Source organism: Colias croceus, chromosome 19 (assembly GCF_905220415.1).
Source record: "Colias croceus chromosome 19, ilColCroc2.1".
Lineage (NCBI taxonomy): Eukaryota > Metazoa > Arthropoda > Insecta > Lepidoptera > Pieridae > Colias > Colias croceus.
In genome coordinates, this window is record NC_059555.1 from 9,029,075 (window position 1) to 9,056,381 (window position 27,307).

General features: G+C 33.0%; 1 protein-coding gene across 1 annotated transcript; it reads right to left on the reverse strand.

Moving 5' to 3' along the window:
* LOC123700060 (TLC domain-containing protein 3A) lies at window positions 1–26,816 on the reverse strand. Its single transcript, XM_045647172.1, has 7 exons — window positions 26,676–26,816; window positions 25,382–25,482; window positions 11,538–11,699; window positions 10,688–10,850; window positions 9,498–9,671; window positions 7,937–8,167; window positions 1–6,937 (listed from the first exon to the last, which is right to left on the reverse strand). The coding sequence occupies exons 1-7, from the start codon at window positions 26,694–26,696 to the stop codon at window positions 6,809–6,811; spliced, it is 981 nt and encodes a 326-aa protein (XP_045503128.1). The 5' UTR covers window positions 26,697–26,816; the 3' UTR covers window positions 1–6,808.
* Between the last annotated feature and the right edge of the window lie 491 nt (window positions 26,817–27,307).

The window sequence follows — 27,307 nt, forward strand, 5'->3', positions numbered from 1 at the left end:
TTATTATAATAGTATTTATTAAAACATCCACAAAAATAAATAATAAAGCATTGCATTTATCTATATTATTAACATGAAAGAGGTAAATATTAACGGATTAAAAGAAAACAATACTTCTTTTTATACAATTCCACGAATTGCATATGCGTAGCTTATCATAGATTAGGCCAATTTTACAACGAATATATGAAAAATAAAACATATTTATGAGTTTCTTTAACATTTTTAAATTACACGAATTAATCTTGCCTGAAAAAAGTAAAATTTACAACAAAATATTCCTTTATTGTGAATATTTTAACTAATATTTACCATAATTATTAACAAAATGGACTTCGTTCAGGCAAAAAAGCTGCAATATTTGAAACAATAATAAATAAAAATACAGAACGGAATGCGTAAACAGATAAAAAGTATCAAAAAAGAAAATACAAGAAAAAATACAGTGGAACATAGCTCCTCGTTTTTTGGAAGTCGGTTAAAAACGGAAGAATCGTGTTCTGACTAAAACGGCAACAGATCAAACATTTTCAAATAGAGCTTGTCTAATAGATTTTCACGTTAATGTCAGATGTATTTGATGCAATAAAATAATTATCATCACGTGTACATTTGAATGTACACTTTGAATTATAAAATCGGATGGAGTTACTACGTATAAATCGTTAGTATCGTCATACAACAATTCGTTTTTCCAATTTCTACTAGAGAAACAATCCCCTATTAAGGTTGTCGTAAGCATAACAAATAACCAAATGGACTTAATAAGCTAATTAATGAAAATAATTGACATCAATATCATAAGACCTTATTCCTGCGCACAATGTTATAGTCAATAACATATTATTATTTGATATTTCAATATCTTCAGTCTTTACAGACAAATACAGTTGACCAATTTTCGATCCTACATTTTTCTTCCTAAAAATATATTTCTAATTACGTAATCTATTAGACAAAACTCTATTTTAAATCTTGCTACTTCTATTGACATGAGTTATCTTGCAATCTAAATACCTACATAAAAATAAATGAAACAAAAAACTTCCAAGCTCAAAATATTGTACAATAAGATCATTTTTAAACCGTGTACAGTGTACTTTATAATGTACGATACATTTTCGTCAACTACCTTCACCCTTAGAATACATATATAAACTGAACTGCGGCATACGCGTAAAAACATGTTTTGAAGTCGGCTAATTTAGCTTGGTTGCATTTAGTCTGTCACGTTGCTCTCTTTTCGGCTAATGGTTTAAATGTATATTCTAACTTTGTCTCACTACGGAATACGTGAATGTATACGTTACTATGTTTGTGTGTGTATAATGTTCATATAGATAATGCGGTACGGCTGGAACTTCTAGTTTGTTCGCATAGACCGCTTCTACGTTCTACTAATATTATAAGTGTACGTTTTGTTCTTTCACGCAATTACTACTCAACCGATTATAATGAAATTTAGCACACATATAGAGAATAATTAGGATTAACACAAAGGATAGGTTTCGTCCCGGAAAACCTACGGGAACAGGAACTATGCGGGTTTTTCTTTGAAAACGCGGGCGAAGCGGCGGGCGGAAAGCTAGTCAGTTTATAACATGTATTCTGAGCCGTCACCCATGTCAATATTCAATCCAACATTACAACTACAACACCGAAAAAAGCACCATTCTAGACATTCACTAAATTCACTAAAAGCCGGCACCTTATGAAACAAAAACTAAATTAAATTGGTGATGTGAAATTCAAAAGAAAAATAAAATGTCTTTGAGAAATTATATAATTTATTAAAATAAAATATTTCGATAACATAAAAAGTAGAAATTAAAATATAGGAGAAATACAAATAACGTTAAACGTATTCAGTGTGTATCACAAATATGGTTTAAAAAACACAAAAAACGTAATATTTTGGTGCCGGTCCTTAAGCGGATCACACACTATCACCTAAGAATTTAAAATACAACAAGAATTAGTGAAATTTTAAAGCAATTTGGTTACTCAGTAAAGTGCATTTTATTCGATAGTGTGTAAACGCCTTTACATTCATTAAAATCCAAACTTATACGCTATACGTTTCTAATAAATTTTGACCCACGGCCTATAATAACAATTTGAAATATGACATCTATAGAATTTGGTGGTCGGAAGGGTTACTTATTAATTATGAAGACATATTTATTAATAACAATACTGAATCTATAATATACATACAATTTAATTTAAAATGGTTGTGCGTTGGAAGCATTCATTAAAATAATATCACATCATATGGTAAATTATTGAGATTTCTATACATATTCAAGATAATCGTTAGATCAGTACTAAGAAAATAATACTTAAAGAATGTTTACAAACGGAAGCTTGCATACGTCTTGTCTCTCCGACGTCTGGAGCAAGACTGAACATTTAGCAATAAAAATTCGAAAGTCAAAACAGCAAACATTGCTTACGTCACTTATTTTAACACCAAACATACCGTGAACCATATATTAAGGTAAATAATATTATCGTGGTCAAATCAGCAACCGTATCGAACTACCCTCATCCAAAAACCTTTCCCTCGACCTTAATGTTTTTTATACGATTTTACTTCAGTATACAGCATGTTCCTTTTTTCCATTAAAATTAAAAACATACAAATGCGTGATAGAAATTAAATAATAAAGAGGTCAAATTTTCAGTCATTCAGTAAAAAAATACCAGAAGAAATGCAACGGTTAATATGAGGTTCGAAAAATAACATAAAGCTCCTAATTTAATATAAGCCTTATTACTGATACATAATAAGGTTCAATATTCTATGTCCTTGTTTATGCCAATTTAAATGAGTAGAGTAGCAATGCTATTGCTATCTCTGTCTCTATTACCGTAAAAGAGGACAAAAGATATTATACGTCCAAATTAAATCACATACTTTTTTAAAAGTGTAAAAGAAAAGTGGGATGAAATAGCGAAAAGAATGAAAAAGACGCTTTCAATACTAATTAATAAATAATTATAACATCAAAGCATAATTATGGCATTCTATATTGTTTATCTATAATACGAAATATATTATAATATTCGATATATTTATATAATACTTGATAATATAATATGAGATTCGCACACTAGCCAAATATATAGAGAAAACATCACTATTTTGTATCTACTCTCAAAAAATCGCAAAATAACAGAAACAACTTAAAGCTAAGGACACAGGTTCGATTAATATTATGTATTTAGCTTTCTACTACATTTTGCCTTTAAAAATCATTTAGTCCAAAACTTTAAGGTATTAATTTATTGAAAATTACTACCCTTTAAAAATCATTATTAGCTCAAAAAATTAGGTATTTTTTATATTTGACTAGTGTACGCGATCCTCACAATATGACACAAATTTCAACTTTGTACTACTTATAATAAGAGCGTTGTAAATATAGGCCTTTTATAAGACTGGTAAATTCAATAATATTCGTCAATGAGATAAGCATTCCTATTGGTTTATTCATCTTTGACGTCATAATCCTTTCATCTTATTGGTTAATTCTGGATAGTTTTGCACTATATACATATAATAATGCATGTTAAACACACAAAATTCTCTGCTGTGAGTTTAAATTCACTCTGTTTATATAAAAATTTCACTGGATATCGCTATCGATTTTAGGAATCTGATCCATCTGCTTAGATTATTAAGATTCAATTTTGTTTAATCATAATATTATGTCACAGCTCGATTATTTATCTCTTTCTGCCACTGAAAATAGCCATTTACTAGAGCGAGAGGGATAACTTTCGTCTGTTATTATATTCCTTATTCTAAAAAATGGTTATCCCAACGCAGTAGAAAAGAATAAACTTATACGAAGCGATGTATAGCACAAGCAAATTTTAAACGTCACACGAAACTGAACCTTAATCGTACTATAGAAGGATCAGATTCCTAACAACTTCTCTATCAGGACTTGTTGATCAACAACGTACCATAGATCCAAAAATCCTGTAACTACTTTTTCATCCGTATCATAGTTCAATATTATATACTCCGTTTAGTTTTTTAGTTATATTTATTTTATTCATACTATGTTGTCATATGCCTGACTGTATCGAGTTGTCCTGTCTCTTTCCATCTTTACTGTTATAATATATCCCTCTCCCTCCCTTCATCAATAGTTTCAATCAATCTTTAGTCTATAGAAAATCTTACTATGTTGTGTTGTCTTGTCTCGTTCCCTCTTTACTGTATATCCCTCTCCCTCCCCCACACCTACTGTTTCTATTATTTACAAGTCTATGGTACATTGATATCTATGCTACATAGTTAGTTTCAATCCATCTTTAGTCTATGGTACATTGATATCTATGGTAGATAGCTAGTTTCAATCAATCTTTAGTCTGTGGTACATTGAATAGCTACCCTAACTGTTCTATGAACTTAAAATACTAGGATAATTTAATGACTTCGCATAAGCTCAAACGAGTGATACGTAAGCTCATCATGTAACAACAATAAATATTAAACACTAAAATATAAAATAAACTATGCTAGGTGGCACTCAAAATGTGCGAGCGAGATAGTAGACCTTGTTTAAACCATTAAATTGAAGAAATTTTGAATTTCGAAAGATTATGCATACTTTTCCTCAATTATCCTGGATTATGGAAATAGGCCTAAAAATTTCGGTATAATTCTTCCCCTTTTTAGTAGTTATTTTGAATCTGGAATATAGTTACATATTGCTTAATTATATCTACTATCTCTCTCACACATTTTAAGGCCGTTAACATTCGAACATGGGTTATGTAGCTCCGTTTAGAATCACATTTTTACATTGCCAGTTTATATTATAGTTGCAAACCTAGGAAATATTAGTAAAGACAATGTAAGGACATTACATCGTAAAGAAATCTCTTGAAGGTGTATAGAAATAGAAACACATATTCATAAATAGTCTAACTTTTCGGGATTATATTCAAGCTCGATTAAAATATATTATTAATACATCAAATGAGAACTTTATTTGAGGGAGGAAAGATGCATATGGTAACCCAAATAAGTATTTTACTTCTATAAACTAGCAATATAAAAAACCGCCTTTAAACGGAGCTTTAGGGTCCGTTTACACCGACCGGCTCGGAGAGGAGAGCAGATTCTTATCATGATGAAAACAGAGTTTTTAGTAAGGTTTATTTTTGCGTGTGCACTGCTTTTGACATTAAGTGTGAAAATAAAAATGCGCGCCGATGCTCTCCGAGCCGGTCTGTGTGAACGGACCCTTAACATATTAAATAGATCTATAACTCGTGATGTGTCCTAAATGTATGTCCACTATAGACCTGTTCAAACTCGGTACGCCATTATAGTCTCTATAATATACTACGTAAGAGATTTAATCGCGTGCCGTAAATCGCTGTAGTTGGAACAGGCCTTAAATTGAACACTAGAATAACCAACTGGTATATAATTTTCAGATGTATCTATTTTGATAATATAGATTTGTGCTTTTAAATAAAATAAAACACATAAATGTCATAATGTGGACGATGGTCAATCGTTGGTGAAAAAAAATTTTTTTTAACATTATGTTTTTCTCTTTAAGGTCACAAAAAAACTGATTACTCTGTTGTCTATACATATTAATGAGGATAATCTTAGGTCATGAATAAAGATAATATAATATGTAAGAAGTTTGAAAACCTTAACAGAAGAATATTTCCAAATATCATGGATATCAATTTGACAATGTCATTCAACCATTTAAGAACAATTTCTATAAACAAATATTTGTCGATGAAAAAAAATAACAAAATAAACAGTACTTTTTCTAATAAAGTGCAAAGAAATTAAACATTTCAAAGTCTCTAAATTATACAAGAAAACCGCACAAATATTGAAGATAGTCACAAGATTAGCCATAAGTTTTCAATAAAAAAAACACAATATAGATTGTAACAGATAAAAAATAATTATTACATACACCAATACAGCTGTCAAAAACCATAACATTGACGTACAAAAAACAACTAAACTCAATAGCGATACAATATACTTTGAACATTACTGCAACGAAATAAGGTGTAAATTACAATGCATATTTTAAAACAACATCGCAGGCTGTACAAAAGAATTTGAACTTTATTTCCTGGGAAATAAGGTGTAAATTACAATACCTTTTATACAACGCGGTGGGCGATACAATAAAGAAAGAAAAGAAAAAATATATAGACTATGAACTTTACTGCCATGAAATAAGGTATCAATTACAATGAATGTTTTATACAACACCGCGGGATAGATTATAGAATTTTCAACCTTATTTCTACGAAATAAGGCGTAAATTACAATAACAGTTTTATACGACTCAAAGGGCGATACATTAGAGACAGAAAGAAGAGTAAATAAATAGACTTTCAACTTTACTGCCATGAAATAAAGTATATCACAATGAATGTTTCATACAACACCACGGACGATGCATACAATAGAATTTGAACTTTACTGTCATCGCATAAGGTCTAAATTACAATTTATGTTTCAAACAACGCCGCGATTAATACAGTACAATTTGAACTTTACCGATAGGAAATAAGGTTAATTACTTATTAAAGAAAGCAAAGGAAATAAACATACTTTGAACTTTACTAGCATGAAATAAGGTCTCAATTACCAAGCCACTCGAACATTTATGACCTTTTGATTGAGTCTATTACGTCAATATTTAACGACATTTTGGTTTAGATATTAGTTGTACGTCAATGTAACAAAATCATAGCCACACACAAGACTCGAAGGACCACACATACAAACATACATCCATCAACTCTGCTTAGCTTTGCCGGTGAACAGTTTCAAAGCGCCCGACGCCATGAGGCAGAACCAGTATAGTTGAGGTAGGAGCAGGATGCATATGGACACCTTGCAACCTGTTGGTAGAGAGCTTATTGCCTGTGGAAAGATAGTAATTATATGCATCATCATCATCATCATCATCATCAGCCCATATACGTTCCCACTGCTGGGACACGGGCCTCCTATGAGGGTACAGGCCATAATCCACCACGCTGGCCAAGTGCGGGTTGGCGGATGACACATGTCGTCGAACTTTTTTAATTCTTCGACATGTCGGTTTCCTCACGATGTTTTCCTTCACCGTTCGAGCAGTGGTGATGTAACAACATGCGCAGATAAATTGAAAAATCAATTTATTTCCTGCGCGCTCGCCTGGTCTCGAACCCCGGACTTATCGATTCGAAGTCCGAGGTCTCACCACTGAGCCACCACTGCTCTTTTTTATATATATTATATGCATAAATTTTTATCTATTCTTTTGAATCTTTACTAACTAGCTTTTGCCCGTTGTCTCGTTCGCGTGGTCAAATAAAATTGTTTTACGTGACGTTTTTGATATAGCGACATCTATCAGATTTTAAAGAGGTGAAATGTTTCAAATGCACATTTGTCTTTCATACATGAAACATTTTCATCTATATATATAAAACTCAAAGGTGACTGATATAGTGATCTATCAACGCACAGCCCAAACCACTGGAGGTATCGGGCTGAAATTTGGCATGCAGGTAGATGTCATAACGTAGGCGTCCCCTAAGAAAGGATTTCCCGAAATTCTTGCGGGAACGGGGAAAAACGGGGATGCACGTACAAAGTCGTGGGCGGAAGCTAGTTCATGATATGATTTCCATGCTGAAATAAACGTTGTATGTGTCAAAAGAGAGCACTATTTTTTTTGGCATTTGTTTTGTATATCTAAATAAACATTATACACTATATTATTGAATAGTTTATTTAATATTCCTTGTTTTTTAGTGCCTTGTTTTCGCTCAACCCTTTCTTTCCCTTTTCTTTTACTGTTTGGTAGAGATTGCTACCTAGTCTTTTGCTAGTTTTATGCCTTTTTTTCTGCAGTAAAAATCATTTTATACTAACCTCCAAATACGTGACACCCTTCGCGCGGCTATACAAAAGGAACACGTAGGGAAGACTCAGAACTCTGCACAGCAAGAACGACGCAAGCATCGCCAGGCCGTTGAACACGTATAGCCTTGTTTTCTTCAGTCGAAGTCGGGACAAAATGCCCCGCAGAGACACGAACGGGGTGGATAGCTCCATGAGGTATACGAAACCGAATATGCAGTCACCTAGACCTCCGCGGAAGTACTGCGAAAGGGCAATAAAAGTTATTTTTGTGAAGTATATTAAATCAATTTAAATATAAATCTGCCTACATAAATAGGACCGCCTCCTCGGTACAGTGGTTGACGCGTGAGCGGTGGAGACGAAGAAAAAAAAAAATGTCTCGGTCTGGTAGGACACAGAAGGCTGATCACCTACTTGTCCCTAAAGAAAAATCGATCAGTGAAACAGATGTATGCATAATGCATCTGCCCCTTACCCGACTACGGGGACATGGGACTTCACTTACTTACTTACATAAATAGGTAGATAAATAGGTAGTTACCTAAATATGTTAGAAAGACCTATCTACTTTTGGCGCGATGGAGAAAAATGATGAGAATGAATTTTTACGATGCGCGCGCACACCGACACATAAATTTAACATCATGAAGTTAGTTCTAGGTGGTATGAAAATTGATAACTATGTTCAAGTTGTATATTCTTTTATTTTTACCATACGCCAAAGAAGTATAACTTCTGACGCGTGTTCATAAGTACACACACTCGTTTTCATCTATTTATACAATTTTGTAAGTTTGTAATGTTGTAGGGGTCAATCTCTTGATCTACTGATTCAATTCACAAAAACCCAGCCCTATGATGATTCCTATCAACCTTCCTAGATAGGTAAATACCTAGTTAGGTTATATAGATAGGCACCTTACTATCTACCTATACCAATATCTCTACGAATTCGTGAGATTGTAACGTTGTAGGAGATAATCTCTGAATCTAGTGAACCAATATAAAAGATCATTTTTAGTCATAAGCGGGAGCAGAAGAAGCCGCAATCGTTTTTTTTCAAACTCAAACTCAACATTGGCATTTATTTATGCCATTAGAATTCTTCTAGCACTTTTGTTTTATGAATATAATTCTACCATTTATTTCTCAAACATCACATCACACTTTCGTAGTCAGATAAAAATGGCATTTCAAGAATTGAAAGTAAAATAATAAATAAAAAAGAGCGTGTGTGCCGAACACCCGTGTCAGAAGTGGAACTTCTTTGGGAAGATTCAAAGATACTAAAATCGTCGCCTTACTTCATGACGTGACGGTATTACCTCGACGCGACATTGAAATTATTCTCTCAACGCGCCTCAAGAAGTTTCACTTTAAAATTGTCTTGAGGTAATTATTTCTTCTAACTTTGCACTTGATAAATTGAAAATTTTATACATGTTTTGAGCCAAACTTATTCTTCTATCCATCTATCAAGCCAAATATGTGTAAAACGTGCAACATAAATCCAAAAATGTAACTGCGTACAAACATATTATGGTTTTTAAATATAAAAATAAATACTCACCACAATAACCAAAAAGCCGAAGCTGCCAATAAACAGATGGTGCATCAATATAACGGGCTCGTGTCTGCAGTACGTGAGGAAGGAGGGCTTGGAGGGCGAGTCGCCCGCTGCAAGGGACCGGTCCTTGGTCAGACGCCAGTGGTAGCCTATGTTGGTCGTCATGTGCACGTATACCTAAGGAAATAAGGGTGTAAATAAGTAAAAGTACCTAATCTAAATAAACTCAAAGGTCTGACATAGTGATCTATCAACGCACAACCCAAACCGCTGGACGGATCGGGCTGAAATTTGGCATGCAGTAGCGTAGACGTAGACGTAGACATCCGCTAAGAAAGGATTTTGATTAATTCTACCCCCTAGGGCCTAGGGTATAAACTCGGGGATGAAAGTTTGTAATAAACTCATATGGTGGACATTCCATGTACACGGACTAAGCGGTTCGATTCCACATTCTTCATCCGAACGCGCTTCCTGTATCTGTGTTCCCCGACGAGTACAATATGGGGGCCTTCAAGCGAAGAGCAAACCGGTACCTACTAGGGAAGCGCGTACCATCTTAGACCGCATCTTAGCTTTCAATAAGACGAGATTGTGGTCAAGCGCTTCCCTATCTAGAATAATAAAAAAAAACTCAAAGGTGACTGGCTGTCTGACACAGTGATCTATCAACGCACAACCCGAACCATTGGACGGATCGGGCTAAAATTTGGCATGCAGTAGCGTAGACGTAGACGTAGACATCCGCTAAGAAAGGATTTTGATTAATTCTACCCCCTAGGGTATAAAATCGGGGATGAAAGTTTGTACCATGAAAATTTATCTTTTTCACGCAGGCGAAGTTGCGGGCAACAGCTAGTCTTTATGTGTATAAAAAGTACGTGTCACTTTGTCCGCGATGGACTCCAAAACTATTGAACCGATTTTAAATTTAATTTGCACGGATATAAATAAAACTTGAGTTACAGATGGAGTAGTGCAAAGCTCATGATGAAGTAGCAAGGTGAAATCGACACAGAAAAAAAAAAACAAAATTTGAAGATTGAAGAGTAAATAAATAAATAAAATAAAATTTGCTGCTCCTTAGTGACTAATTAAGTCATAATCTTGTGACTTGGAACTGATCTAACCCAAAAAAAAATTCAACCACAACCAAGCCTCCTCAAACATCCATCCAAAACTCCCCAACTCACCATATACATAGACCATATGTCATAAAAGAAGTAAGCTGCCCCGAACCAGGCGTACGCCTCGGATATATAGTGCGAGGTTCGAACCAGGTCCCGTGTACACGACCAGAGGCACACCACTGCACCCGCAGCGCAACAGAATGCTGCTTGCACTGCTGAGACTAGCCTGGAATTAGAAAATTGACCATTTATTCCATGACCGGTTGTCTGAAAGAAATCGCCATTTAGCGATAAGACCGCCGTTTGTTACAATGTATCCTAGGATAAGTCTCAAATTGTAATTTATCTAGAGCAATAAGGCATGAATAAATAAATAAAAATAAAGATAAATTAAGCATAATCTTTTGGAAATGTTACTAGAACATCAATTACTGTTTATCATATAGAAACACACAACGAACAAAACCAAAACTGAATACAACTCAAACATAATGTTCATCATACATTGTATATTATCACAGTAATGGTTGAATTCAATCTCTGGCGTTTCTTATTGCTAAGCCAAAAAATCAATTTTTATTAAAACTATAGAAGATAAAAAGAAATACGGAGAAGTAGAAACTAATTCTACTCATACTGCCCACTACTACCCACACCTAATTACCGAGCCCAATCTAAAGCAAAAACACTCACTTATTTGTAATATCGATAACATCTCCCGAGCTCAATCTATACTTGTTCCGAAAACTCGAAGAGCGTCATGACGAAACAGAGAAGCAGAAATTGATTCTACTCATCCTGGCCACATCCTACTACTACCCACAAATCTCCATGATCCTACCCACATCCTTCCACTACCCACAGAACTTGCACATAATCCAACCCAATGCACAGCACAGAAAAGCATACTCACTTATTAGTAATATCTAGTACGTCTCCTGAACTCAATCTATACTTGTTCCGGAACCGTTCCCCTAGTCCCGTGAACAGAGCCGCCACGTTGAACAGCTCGAACAGCGTCATGAAATACACGAAGCCCAAGAGGGTAAGTGCACCACCGCGCGTCTTTGATATACTGTAAAGAAAATGAAGCAATGATTAAAGGTTTAAAAAATAATTAAACAGTGTGATATTCTGGGTACCAAGACATTGAAAAATAATGTGAATTAAATCCATCCGTTTAAAGTGGGTCAAGATCGAAAGGAGTCCGTTACTTTCAAACATACATGTGAAGCTAATAAAAGCGTGTTAATAATTAGAAAGATGGAGTCAAAATTTAATAAAAAAACAAATAAATAAAATTAAAATTAATGAAATGCAATTAAAATATTAATTAAAATTAAATTTATTTTCGTTTTCTAATTCAAGATTATCCAACCGCGCATATGTTTTGCTTTGATTGACGTAGGTCGTAGGGATATTTATTTAGATTATTTTCCTCGTAAATTTTTACGTTTTACCCTAATAAGTCTTCCTTGTGACTAAACAAAGCATGCTCGAGCTTTGCGTTTAGCACATTTGTCGAATCATATTTATTTCTATATTCTATACCTACATCATTAAAATAAAAATAGGTTAAATTGTAAAATCCAGCCAATCCATATACAAATACAATACAATCATAACTGTACTAGCATTCCTTCAATACAATTTCTTTACCCAAAAGATCTGCATTATTTCCACTGCATTGAAAGATGCAAATATGGCTATAAAGTACATTATCTTTTGTCTGCTCTTGGTCAAAGCATCGTAAGAAGTCCGCAGTACGTCTAATTATTACGTAAATTTTGCTTTTTCTTGCGAATCGACGGCACAAAACGACTTGGCAGGAGAAACTATATTTAAAATGAAGGGAATATATTATGTTAATCTCAAACCATAAATCTTATACAATAAGATTTCCTCTCGATTCTTACAAGAGATTTATTTTATATTTTGTATAGAACTATCAAAAAATTATAAATCTATGCTGAGCCAAGAAGCCATATTTTGAAGTGAAACTTCTTAGGCGCGTTGAGAGTAAAATTTCAAGGTCCCGTCATGGAAATAACATCACGTCATGGAGTAAGGCGACGATTATGGTGACACGTGTGCTTGGCAAACACGCTCTTTTTTTAATACCTAATTGATCTATTAGTTGTATTCAAGATCTGGCTAACCCACGCACGTCGTTTGCTCTATTTTTCATGGATGCTCCGCTCCTATTGATCATAGCATGATGTCTGTATTATAGCCTAAAATCTTCAGCGCTAAATGGAATATCTTTTCTATTAGAACCGGAAGTTGATTGATATTAGCGTTATTTTTAGTGTTCCAACACACAAAACCCGCCATGTGATAGTGGGAAAAAAAATGGATTTTTTTATTTTGATTTCTAAAAAATTTTTGGATAAAAGATTCCTATTTTAATAAATTTATTTTTACATTAAGGAATATAAAGTTACGTCAACCACCACTACTCTCCTCTTAAAAAGGACTGTGAGTCCTTGTCCGTGAGACTGTGAGCACTTCGCAAAAACGGAGCCTCCCAAAAACGCAAACCCAGATCTAAGTATATCTCAAGCTTCAACATAGCAACTTATCAGACACTTATCACCGTAAACATCGTAGACTGTTTGCAGATTAACGCCAGATGCCACGTCAGGGTCAATGATAATAGTCTTATTTTTACCTTTTCTAAACAACAAAGTCTTCATACATCGCTATTTTATTTGGCAATCGAAATTTTGAATAAAAACGCTGGAAAATAGTTGCAATAAATATGCTGTTGAATATTGTCTACCAAGAAAATAAGTAGATCATTTATATAAAACTAGCTTACCGCACGCGGCTTCGACCGCTTTGTCTAAAACCTAATAAATTATATACTAAAACCTTCCTATTGAATCACTCTATCTATTAAAAAAACCGCATCAACATCCGTTAAGTAGTTTTAAAGATTTAAGCATACAAAGGGACATAGGGACAGAGAAAGCGACTTTGTTTTATACTATGTAGTAATGTTCATTCTTCCTTCTCTTTTGTTAAGCATCTAAAAACATAATTGTAAACAAATATATACACGGCAATAACATCTCATTCTACGATTAGGTAATAACAAGTATTGTAGATTAGATATCTCAAAAGGGAATACCCCAATATATGGCTTATCATAAGCCTTATTCTAATTACCGGCTCTTCTCTGTAAAAAATGATTTCCAAACCGGTGGTAATCTGTTATGACGATTCAAAAGTGTAACTAGAAGAGGTCTATGTGAATAAATTAATGTTTAAGTTAGAAATTTTAAATGTCTACTACTTCTAGATTCCATTTTCTTAATTCTACCCCATAGAACGTTCCATCATCTCTTAAATAAGCCTTAAAGGTAACAATTTAAAGTTACCATTTACGTCAAAATAACCCAGAATTTTAACAGAGATATTGTAACAAACTCCGTGTAATAACCTATCACGGTAACGTCAACTAGAGGACACTTGAAGCTCGGAAAAGTCGAGCGTGCTCATCTTAATACACCCAGCTTCGAACTTGTTAATTCGGTACTGAATTTATGGATACTAAGTGAAACTGTTTCCCTATGTTGCATAATGTTATTCAAGTAAACGTATGATCATCTGACACTTGTACTGTAATCTATAATCCACAATATCAGGTATTATGAAACTGGAAGTAACAATATTATTTTAAAGGGAAATATCTATCTCTAACTACCTATTTGACACTTCAAGGCAAAAATCAATGGAGTAATTGAAAAGTCCCCCGGTACCAGGGTTCTGACCATCATTTATCATTTTTTTATTGCGTACTAAGACCCCTGTAGAACCGCCATCCTGTTACAAATGACCCGAAATTTTGTGTCCGCATCTCCCGGCCTATGTTTTTAAAAATAATTTCTTAGTCCATTAAATAACATGATAGCGTAGCTATTTCTTTATCCTTATTCTGAAATTTGCTACTTATTGGTTAAATTATTATATTTAAATCAGTTTTAGAGGCATTAGAGGAAAACCATAACATTACTTCTTGATTTTCTGTCTTTGTTTTCCTGTGATTGAATAATGATTTCACATAAGTATACTAGTTATGCGTCGCGGTTTCACTGTTCACCCGCATTATTTTGAGGAAAAGATTATGAATATAATTATTGTGCACGCAAAAGAAGATATATAGTATATTTTCACGTTTATAAAGTTTTTGCACACATCGATTGTCTTTAAATAATTCTTAAATTATATGTTTATTCAAAATTTGATGCACGCTGTCTATTTTCTATTTAAATACAGTCCGATGTAAGGCATTTTCACAACTTGTCTGCGATACCATCTTTACTTCATCATTTTGTTTACAAATATCAATTTGCATACCGAATGAGACATTCAACTACTAGCTGAATTCCGCGGTTTTACCAGTAGTGCTCCGCTCCTGTTGGTCTTAGCGTGATGATATTATAGCCTGTAGCCTTCCTCGATAAATGGGCTATCTGACAACCAAGAATTTTTCAAATCGGACCAGTATTTCCCGAGATTAGTGCGTTCAAAAAAACAAATAAACTCTTCATCTTTATAATATTAGTAAAGATGTATGTACGATGTATATTATGAATAATCCGATTTATTTCATAAATAATCATAATTATCCATGACTGGTTATTACGTTTATAATATGAATTTACCAGTCCTAGTCAGTTCAATTCACGGCGTAAACTGTCTGGAAATAAGAGATCCTAATACGGTCCCTGAATGTTTAAATGAATGCCACTTGCACTTTTAAAGTGAAACTTCTTTAGGCGAGTTGAGAGTAAGGTCGCGTCATGGCGTAAGGGACGTCATGGAGTAAGGCGACGATTTTGGTATCTTTGAATCTTGCCAAAGAAGTTTCACTTCGGACACATGTGCTCGGCAGACACGATCTTTTTTATCATTGTTATTAAAATATTATCTTGCTTTTGTTTACTTTTTCGGCCTATCATTTTGATTTTATTTCGGTAACCTTTTGCCCTGGTTGCATATAAGATATATCACTAAGTAAGTGATAACGTTTTTATATTAATACTAGCTTTCCGCCCGCGGCTTCGCCCGCGTTTTCAAAGAAAAACCCGCATAGTTCCCGTTCCCGAGAGATTTCCGGGATAAAATCTATCCTATCTCTCAAGTTGGATCGAACTGCACATAGTGTGCGAATTTTATTATAATCGGTTAAGTGGTTTAGGAGTCCATTCAGGACAAACATTGTGACACGAGATTTATATACATATACATATTAAGATTTCTACTCTTCAATATTATATGCCTGAGATGACCTTACCTAACATATTAATGCTTTTACGTGGGTTTATTTAACAGTTTTCTTCTTTCTTATTTGACAATTTCATGCAATAAATGTGCAACAACACAAGCAGAATATATAGAGAAACTCATAAAATTCAATTGTATCAGTTATATTGTAAAATTTTATTATATAATAAGTGTAAGGCACACATACAAAATAAAATAAAATTATAACAAACACAACTAAAACTCTGAAAACATGAAAATGGATATTAAACTAAATTGTTTTTCAATACCACAGTGGCTATCAGAACTCTTGATGGCTATTTAATAACCCAATAATTATACTGAATTTTTACCCGACTGCCAAAGAAGGAGGGTAATGTTTTTCGAGTGTATGTAAGTATGTATGTATGTCTTTTCCTTTGTGACCACCTGTAGCCTAAACGGCTTGATGGATTTTGATGTATGAGGTATCGTTAGATTTGTCTTGATTACGGGAGTGTCATAGGATACATTTTATCCTAAAAGTCCCACGGGATAAAGACATAATAATATTTTTTCTAAATTTCCCTTTAAAAAAATATGTATGCGGTATCATTAGATTCATTTCAATCACGGGAGTAATTAATATAGGATTTTTACTCTTTTTTTAGTGTGCAGTCGGGTATTTTGTTTTTTTAATAATTATCAACACTTGTTATTTTATACTATCAACATTTATTTGTAACTAGCTTCCGCCCGCGACTCCGTCCGCGCGGATGTCGGTCTTCGCGTGGATGGTTTATTTCTCCATTTTGAGTAGGTACCTCTGACAATAAAATCTTATATATTGGACCCAATTCCCAAATACGGCTAGGCCTATAATAATACGCAACATGTGTTTCGCGGTTCTACGGAACAACGTCTATGGATAAAACTGAAAAATTAAGATTAATTTTTTTCTACGTATTTTTCCAGGATAAAAAGTATCCTATTTTACGCCCAGGATAATAAGGTATAATTATACCAAGTTTCATCGAAATCGAACTGCTAGTTTTCACGTGATGCCTTCACATACAGACAGACAGACAGACAGACAAAAATTTTTTTAATTACATATTTGGGTTTGGTATCGATCCAGTAACACCCCCTGCTATTTATTTTTTCAATATTTTCAATGTACAGAATTGACCCTTCTACAGATTTATTATAATATGTATAGATTGAGGACTTGTTTGTAATTGAGGACTTGAGTTCAGCCGCCTACGAGCTACGCATACTAGACATCCATCCTGGCTTCGCTCGGGAATTATTACTGTAGTAGATAGAATCCTAAATTACAAACGTAAATATTTATAGGACATTTTATTATACAATACCAGAAATAAGAATAGATAAAATAACACAATTAAAATGTACACATGACAAGTGGTCAGCGGCCTTATTGCTTTAGCAATCTCTTCCAGGCGACTATAAATATATCATATAGGAGGAGTTAAATTACAAGACACAATTAAAAATAGAAAAGAAACATCTACTGCTAATCCAGATTCGAATCTATCTCTGCGCAAAACTGCACGCAATTCTGACCAGCTATTTCCATCCTTCCACATAAACTCTCTTGTTCACAATATGAGTACGCGAGTAATTTTGACCTAAATTCATTTCACAAAATGTACTACGCAGTTACCTACTTTCTATTTTTACCTACATTTGTTTTAATTCCGTGGGCTAAAATGTAATTAAAATTTTAATTATACTATTAGACTAGCTTACCACCCGCGGCTTCGCCCGCTTTGTCTAAAACCTAATCTATACTAATATTATAAAGCTGAAGAATTTGTTTGTTTGTTTGAACGCGCTAATCTCGGGAACTACTGGTCCGATTTGAAAAATTCTTTCGGTGTTAGATAGCTCATTTATCGAGGAAGGCTGGCTATATATCATCACGCTACGGCCAACAGGAGTGGAGCCACGGGGGTGAAACCGCGCGGAGCAGCTAGTCAATTATATACTAAAACCTTCGTCTTGAATCACTCTATCTATTAAAAAAACCACATCAAAATCCGTTACGTAGTTTTAAAGATTTAAGCACACAAAAGGACATAGGGACATAGGGGCAGAGAAAGCGACTTTGTTTTATACTATGTATATCTAGTGATAAGTTACAATTTTTGTTTACATTTAAATAAAAACTACCAATCTGTTTAAATAACTACTAAGTAAACATGATTATAAAAATGTTTTTAGATATTGAACATGAGGTTACTTATATTATATCTGCGAATGATTTTTTTTATGCAGATAATTTGTTTTTATCGTTATATTATATTGACCTATCCAATAATTATCTGTTTTGTTTTATGGCGCAAATAAAATTATTTTTATCATTGTTTTTTTTTCATTCGACGACTAACTTGAAAATATTTTTTCAGAAATATGTACATAAGATACCGATTATATGAACACCTAATTTAAAAAAAATTGCTTCAACTTAGGCCATAATAACGAAACGTACATATTATAAACTTTTCCATTCTTAATACTAAGCTACCAATACTAGATGTGTAATGTGTATAGATAGCCCGGGAGATACTGACACAAAATTTTGTGTCATTTGTAACAGGATGGCGGTTCTACAGGGGTCTGACCATCATTTTTCTATTTGTCATTGCGTACTAAGAACCCTGTAGAACCGCCATCCTTTAACAAATGACCCAAAATGTTGTGTCAGTATCTCCCGGCCTAAGCCGTTTTACGCTAAAAAAATATAACACTATAAAAACAAATGAGTTTACAGATATCGATTAATTTACAAAAAACGTAACAGTGTCAATTTTTATCACCAACCTTGAGAGTTGAGAGAGGCGCATCATACTCTGTTATTCGCAAGATTAGAGTTAAAAATATCGTTTTATTTGTTGTTTTTTATATTATTTGTAGAGGGTGAACGTTAACACATCTGAATATGTACGTACTTATAGATTGCTAAAGATATATGTAAGTAGGGATTTTTTAAAAGATTGTGAAACTATTCTTTTTTTGTTTGGGTTTTCATTCTCTCCTACGGACAACCTCACACTTTTAGATTGATTTAGAACGAAAAAAAAAGTGTGTGTACTTATGTACACGCGTTAGAAGTTATACTTCTTTGGCGTATGGAAAAAATACTAGAATATACAACTTGAACATAGTTATCAACTTTCATACCACCTAGAACTAACTTCATGCTGTTAAATTTAGGTGTCGGTGTGCGCGCGCATCGTAAAAATTCTCTCTCATCATTTTTCTCCATCGCGCCAAAAGAAGTATAACTTCAAAAAAACGACATTATACTTTAGAGGTTTTCCGAGATCCACATCCACACTGAACCGAGAAGATATTTGAGTATAGAAATATGTATAAAGAAATCCATAGGATTTTCGCTGAGTAAACAAAAAATGTTGTAAACAAGTTTACTTTACATCAAATTTGATACTGAAATTATTACTTACAAATTTGAAGGGGAAAGTTTATACGCTAACGTCAGCAGAAGATTTTGAAGCAGGCCGCAATAAGAGGGTATGAAAAAACTCATAAGATGAGATGAAAATCTTAGAATTTTTAATCGAGCCGTAAAAATTGGCAAGCAGAATACTTATTGCAGCTTAAAATGATTTTTGCAGATCAGAATATATTAAAGGCTACGGACGCTCGAAAAATTTTATAAAGTGCAATTCAATAAAAGGAGGTAACATTTGCTAGTGGAACGAAAAAATAACAAATGGATTTGGTAATGTCGGTTGAGCGAAGAATAAGAAATTTTATGATAATTAGCGCATAAACTTTATAGTATCGAAAGTATACGGCAATAGCTTGTATGCTTATCTCTGGGAGATATCTATTCCTCTATTCTTGTATGCATATGTTTGTCTAAACGAGATAATCTCAGGAATTAATCAGTTAATCTTCAGCTTTACAAAATATAACAATTAGTTTCCTCATTAGTTGCTCAAACTCATACTTAACATATCCCTAAACACATTACATAATAGAGCTCCAAACTAACGACGTAACAGCAGATTATCTTTATAGACATAAAAAATGACTAGCTTTCCGCCCGCGGCTTCACCCGCGTATCGAAGAAAAACCCGTATACTACCCGTTCCTGTGGAATTTCTGTGTTCCGTGAAAAATCTATCCTACGTGTTGATCCAAACTACCCTCTATGTGTATGTGTGTGCCTTTCATTATAATCGGCTCAACAGTATTTTCGTGAATGAGTAACAAACATCCATACATACATGCTCACAAAATTTAGCAGTTGTTATATGTAGTATGATTTGCCAAATTTCTCTAAAGTTAACGGCATTTTAATTTCCCTAATACGGCACAAGGCCGCGCGAGCTCACAGCGCATTAATTATTTCACGTTTTTATTTACTTTACACAATACTTATGTTACGTATTACGTTAAATTATGAAACATATGGCAATGAGCGTAGTCGCATATATCCATAATCTTTTTGTTATTGTTTAACCCAACACGTTTATTGTTAATTTACTCAACAAATTTATTTATTCAATTACTAGCTGTTGCCCGCGACTTCGTCCGCGATTAGGTCGTATTTCGTCATTCGTCGTTTAAAAAAAATACGTGACACTTTATTTTAAAATTTTCTTAATTATTGTCTCTTATAAAATTTAACTACATTAAAATTGAACACTCTGATAAGAAAATCTTAAAATCTGAAGAAAACATGAATGTGGTTTAAATTCTACATTACTTAGTATCAAATAATAATCTAAATTAAATGTAGATTAACAGTTTGAGCAAACCATTATAGAATATGTACCTAAGTATTAAATTACGTTAGTTTACATAGTAACTTTACTAAAAACACGATGACTATCTTTCGCGCTCGATACCACAAACTAAGCATGTTTGTGGTACGTGGCCCGCGTCACTTGACCCCCCGCGAGTTCCCCTCCGTTGCTATGCGAAAATACATTCGTCGCCCTACTGTAGGAAAAATTGTAATACTGTGGCCTGGGCGTTATAACACGTCCAGGGAGTTCCTGAGTGCCGATATCACCATCTTGAGGAAAAGCTTCTAATGTCGATTTAAAACTGCATACATACGAATTAACCTGTTTTAAAATTGTGAAATGAGTTCAGTTTTAAATTTGAGAAATATTGATTTCTTGTATTCCACTATTCGTTGTAGTCGAATACAAAATATATTTAAACAAACTTAGCTTGGCCTTCAGGCAAAAGGGATCCTATCAAATGGTAAACTTGACCTTGTATCTTAAAAGTAAGCATGAACGGATCTTCTGATAATTATTGAGCACCAAAGGATCATTTGAAACGCACTACTATAAGAGCGAATATTGTCTAATAACAGTTTACATTGCACCACAGAATACATAATAGTAGCTAAACGCTAATTGCACAGTATGTTCCTCTAAAAGTAGTGATTTTGTGAAAGGTTCCGGTGTATCTTAAAACGAAAGCCGACTCGCCTTACTACACTATAAAGCATTACAAAAAGAACATACTACGTTAATATCGCCTATACAAAAAATGATGAATGAATGTTACAATATACTTTGACTACTTTGACTGTTAGTTAAAGTTTATTTTTACTAACAACATGTAAATGAAGAAGAAATAATAATTACCAACGAACTAACCTTTTCTATAATACTTAACACGGCACATTTTTCAAATTATCTTGCTCAACTCTACTAAAAAATTTGAGGGTTTTGTTGGAACTTTAATACGTAAAAACTATGATATATCTAAACTACGATACAACTTGCATGCGGAAATGCTCATTACAATTGTGAATCTAAAGAATAACTAACATACTGTTCAATTTTATTGAGCTGATGAATATCTTTTGCCTGGAAGAAATCACCGTCGCCTAACTATAATGTGTTTTCTTATAAAACCGTTACATAATTTATTTTATCTACTTAAATAATGAAAATGATATATTTATAAAATATAAAACATATTATGTAAAATGATTAAAAATAAATAAATGAAGCAACTACGATTCAAAGAAAACATCTTTTTCAGTGTGAAAATGCTCTAAGCAATCCTGGATGATGAACTGTATATCATGTACCTACTCTGATCCCAGTACGGTCGGTACGTCGATAGCCATAACGATAAATATTATAATCAGATAAACGCAAAGTCAAAATAAAAACATTACTTGTAAAGTTGTGAGTGCAAAATTTACGTTTCATTTGGCAATAAAAATTTTTTCGGTACTAAAACGTAGTAGTTTGATATGTGGTTGGCTGCCCCTCCTCTCCTTCCTGAAAAATATCCTCCAAAATTTCCCGAGATACTTCCAATGATTGAACCATTGGACGTTGGACATTAACTTCAGTCAAAAATTGACGAAGCGGATGATTACTAATTTCCACTTAATCCTCGCTGCTACTGTCTTTATCATCAAATCATCAATTTTCAAGTGGTGTAGTAAAAATATCAGCAGAAATCGTCTTCCAAAGGCGATATAATTTTATTAGCATTGAATCTGTAAATAAAAAAATCAAAAGTTAACTGTAAATCTATAAAAAAACTACTTACAAATAAAATTTTATCAAAAACTTCTGTTCCCAATGCACCTCAAAATAATAAAAGAATCATTCATTTCATTTCATTTCATTTCATTTCATTTCATTTCAATAATTAATACCTGTAAGTAACAACTTACCTTTTGTGGGAACGCATGATGGTGAAAATTCACAAAACACGAAGATTGCATTTGATATTTTTGGTTTTATGGCATTCAATTGCTTTATAAATATCACTACATAGTATGAAAAAAGTCGCTTTCTGTGTCCCTATGTCCCTATGTCCCTTTGTATGCTTAAATCTTTAAAACTTCGCAACAGATTTTGATGCGGTTTTTTTAATAGATAGACTGATTCAAGAGGAAGGTTTTAGTACATAATTTATTAGGTTTTAGACAAAGCGGACGAAGCCGCGGGCGGTAAGCTAGTAAATTTATAAAACACGAAGATTTTTAAAATTGTAACTAATGAACACAACAATATATTATTATACTCTTTGGAACACAATCATTAGATTAACTGTAGATAATGGTGTCTATTTTTACTTAAAATAATAAACATCTACCCTCACTTTAAAAAAATGTAGTTTATTATTTACACGAAATATATCTTATAGGGAACGGAAGATATGGGTTAAAGAGTTAAATAAATAAATAACATAATTATATTTAAATTATTAATTTTTAACATTGTGTTCAGTAGTGTTAACATGTAAATTGATTTGATTTTTACGAAATCTCATAGATGGCGCTGTTACAAAATTAACATTATACAACTTACATTCTTTAAGCTATGTTTCTCTTCCCAAGTTACTTAAATGGCATAATTTTTATAGTGTCAATATAGATATTGTCAAACAACATTTATATATGCGTCATTTGATTATTAATTTCCAATAGTTAACGTGTAAATTGATTTGATTTTTATAACATTTAATAGATGGCGCTGTTTCTAATTTGTCTTTATACTACTAAATTCATTAAACTGTTTCTCTGCCCAAATTACGTAAATGACATAGTTTTTTATTTTGTAAAGCTAGATAATAGCATGGCTTACTCGAAACCAACATTTAAACATGAGTCTTTAGATTGTACGCTGTCGTAATACACGGAATACGTAAGAAAAATAAAGGTTCACAGCTCCTCCCCCGTAGGTGATAGCTTGATAATATGTAGCCTATAGCCTCACCCGACCTGTTAGTAATATTCATGCAAAATTTGAAGTCAATCTATGCAGTACTTTTCGAGATTAGCTCGGACAAACATACAGACAAACAGACAAACAGACAAACAGACAAACAGACAAACAGACAAAAATTCTAAAAACTATGTTTTTGGCTTCTATATCGATTATAGATCACGGCCCAGGTATTCTTTTAAAAAAATATTCAATGTACAGTTTTGACTTTCCTACGATTTTATTATATGTATAGATACTTCTTCTTGTAGCACTTTTGAATCGTCATAATATATTGAATTCCTTTTTTTTAAGTGGGGAAATTTTACATCAGATAAACACGGCTTCCCCGGGAGCCTACCGACGGATTCCTACCGACTAAAATTAATCTAAATACAATAGAAGGTTAGCTTGTACAGAAGATATTGAAAAAATTACGTCGATAATAACTTCGACAATAAAATATAATATAAAACGCAACATCATTGTAGACATTAAGATAAATTATGTATCATCGAGAAGAATACTTGAAAAGAAAATGTTAAGCAAAGGCAATTAATAAACAAAGTAATACCTATTAACAAAGAAATAAATTATTATTCAAATAGTATCACAAAAAATAACATTAGCATAAAGTATTATTCAGACATTATTCATACAAATTCAAATGTTTACCTTAAATTTTTTTGTTTGATTTACCATATTATATGACAGGAAAAATATTATTATAATAGGATTTACCGATGCCAAAAGGGAAAAATATAGATATAGTATGTATAGGCAACTAGCTTTTTGCCCATGGCTTCGCCAACATAGATTAAAGTATCTCTATTGCGTTGTGAGAGGAGGACAGACAAACAAATACTCTTCCGTATTTATAATATTGATAATATTATATTATTATGTTACAGTAGTCAGTAAGAGGTAGCGCGCAAGAGCAACTTTTGTCTCCGCAACTATTTTGTCTCTTCATCAACTCTACCTATGGGGAGTTGCACAGACATGTATCAAGTTGCGTCGCTACGTGCGCGCACTTTCTTACTAGCCCATAGAGTTGATGGGAGAGACAAAATAGTTGCGGAGACAAAAGTTGCTCTTGCGCGCTAGCTCTAAAGAACAGCCCTGCGGTTTTACCCGCATTGCTCCGATAATATTGGTCTTAGCATAATGATATAACCTTACTCGAAAATCCTTTCTAAGCCATAATTTTTACACGCTTTATATTAGCTTCACCTGTATGTTTGTAACCGACTTCTTTGGGCGCGATTTTGACCCACTTTAAACGGCCAGATTTCGTTCAAACTTTGTAGATTTATTGAGGACCGATGACAATACACTAATTTGATAAAATTTTCTATTTTTTAGTTCGGTTTTCTATAAAAAGCGTGTTTTTTAGTTTTTTTAAACTATTATTATTATTTCAAGCTGTATCCCCTATAATCGGTTCAGAAGTATTTGCGTGAAAGAGTAACAAACACACACACATCCTCACAAACTTTCGCATTTATAATACTAGATTTCCGCCCGCGGCTTCGCCCTTGTTTGCAAAGGAAAACCCGCATAGTTCCCGTTCCCGTGGGATTTCCGGGATAAAAACTATCCTATGTGTTAATCCAAGTTACCCTCTATATGTGTGCTAAATTTCATTATAATCGGTTCAGTAGTATTTGCGTGAAAGAGTAACAAATACACACACATCCTCACAAACTTTCGCATTTATAATATTAGTAGGATTAATATAGCTACTAATTTAACATACCTGTCTTCTGGATCAAGATGGCAGACGAGCTGCAGAGCTGCAAATAAAGAAGCTGCGTTGCATGCACCAAGGAATCCCAACACCACTCCATGGTGTTGAGCCTGCAGCAAATAAGAAATATGAATAAAAAATATTAATAATTTGTGAAGTTAAATGTTGGTAATAATGTTTTATTTAGATTTTTTTTTATTTAGAATCAATTAGATAGTACTCTCATTATTAGAATATTTTGGATATTAATCTATAGTTTGTTTGTTGGTTTGAACGCGCTAATCTCAGGAACTACTAGTCTGATTTGAAAAATTCTTTCGGTATTAAATAGCGCATTCATCCAGGAAGGCTATATATCATCACGCTAAGACCAATAGGAACAGAGCCACGTGGGTGAAACGGCGGAGCGCAGCTAGTAAATAATAAATATGGACCTAATGGGGTCCCAACAAAATTAATATGGAGCCCTCATAAAGTACATTATATCACTGGTATTTTCCGAAAGTAGCAGGAAATACAATGACAATTGGCAAGTGACCGCTCAGGACCGGGGAAGGTGGAGAGTTCTCGTCTCGGAGGCCAAGACTCACTTCGGGGTTGCGCCACAGGAGTAAGTAAGTAAGTAAGCAGGAAATCATATGGGCATTGTAAGTACAAAAATAAAGCCACAAAAAATAAAGCCTTCTAATAATATAAGGAAAGTTAAAGCTTATGAATACTGATGTATTATATAAGCAACCAATAAAATAATTAAAATCAGTCCATAGATTAAGGTATAAATAAAATATGTATTTTGCCTTAATCCATAGCAATTAACAATAATTACAGACAATACTTGTCTCTAACTAGTTTCTGGTACATATTATGACATCTTAGTGATGATGTCACAGTTAAAATACTATTTTTCAATAAACAACAAACACATACTTATCTATATAATATATAATATGCTTCAAATCATAGAAAAAGGATTTGTTTTATTACTCATTATTTTAAGTACACATTTTACTTTATTCATATTTATCTTTTTTAACTTTCGCTAAAAAAATTATTACATTTAAAATATTGCGCAAAAACTTCACCCACTTTTTTTAAATAGGCAATAAACAAAATATAAACAACCAAAGTGATTATTTCATCATGCAAATAATTTATAATAATATTTTTAGGAAGTACATTATTCTGAATATTTAAAAAGTTTTCAATAGAAGAAGAAATAGTATTGTTAATAATTAAGATCTCTTCTCAATTAATTGAAAACAAATTAAGTTTTAATAATTATAAAAATAAATGTACTTTTTACCTTAGACGTTGCAACTTCCATTATTATTTATAATCCTTTAGCCACTACTACTAAATAAGATACGATCAAAACATTTTTAAATGCATTTGTAAAAAAATATTTAGTAATTTTTCGGCAATAGAAAATCCGCAGTACAGCCAATGGATACCTAATGTCAATTTGAAACTGACAAGTATCAAGTGTCAACTGTCAAACTGCATACAACTGTCAACTTATAAATTGCCAGTTATGAAAAGAGCGTCGCAAAACAGCCTTCCTAATTTTTGTTCCTGATTCTTTTAAATTGAGAGTAATAAATTATTACCTATATAAAACTGTGATTTAGACCGTTAGTAAAAACCGCTATGTAGTATATTATGTAGATGAGAGTCGTCTTCACAAAATAAAATGTTTGGTATAATTAATAATATATTAAGTATACATTATAGATAAGTTTCATTTTTCTTTATTAACTTTTACCATGTATTCAAATATGCATTTATTTAAAAATTATCACGATATTTAATGAATGTTACATAATATTATAGCTTTGTATCGGTATTCGTTATCCATAAATTTTGAATTGTTTATCTATAAATATATTCTCGCTCTACCCTCACAATTTATTATTCAACCCGAAAGAACTACGCGAA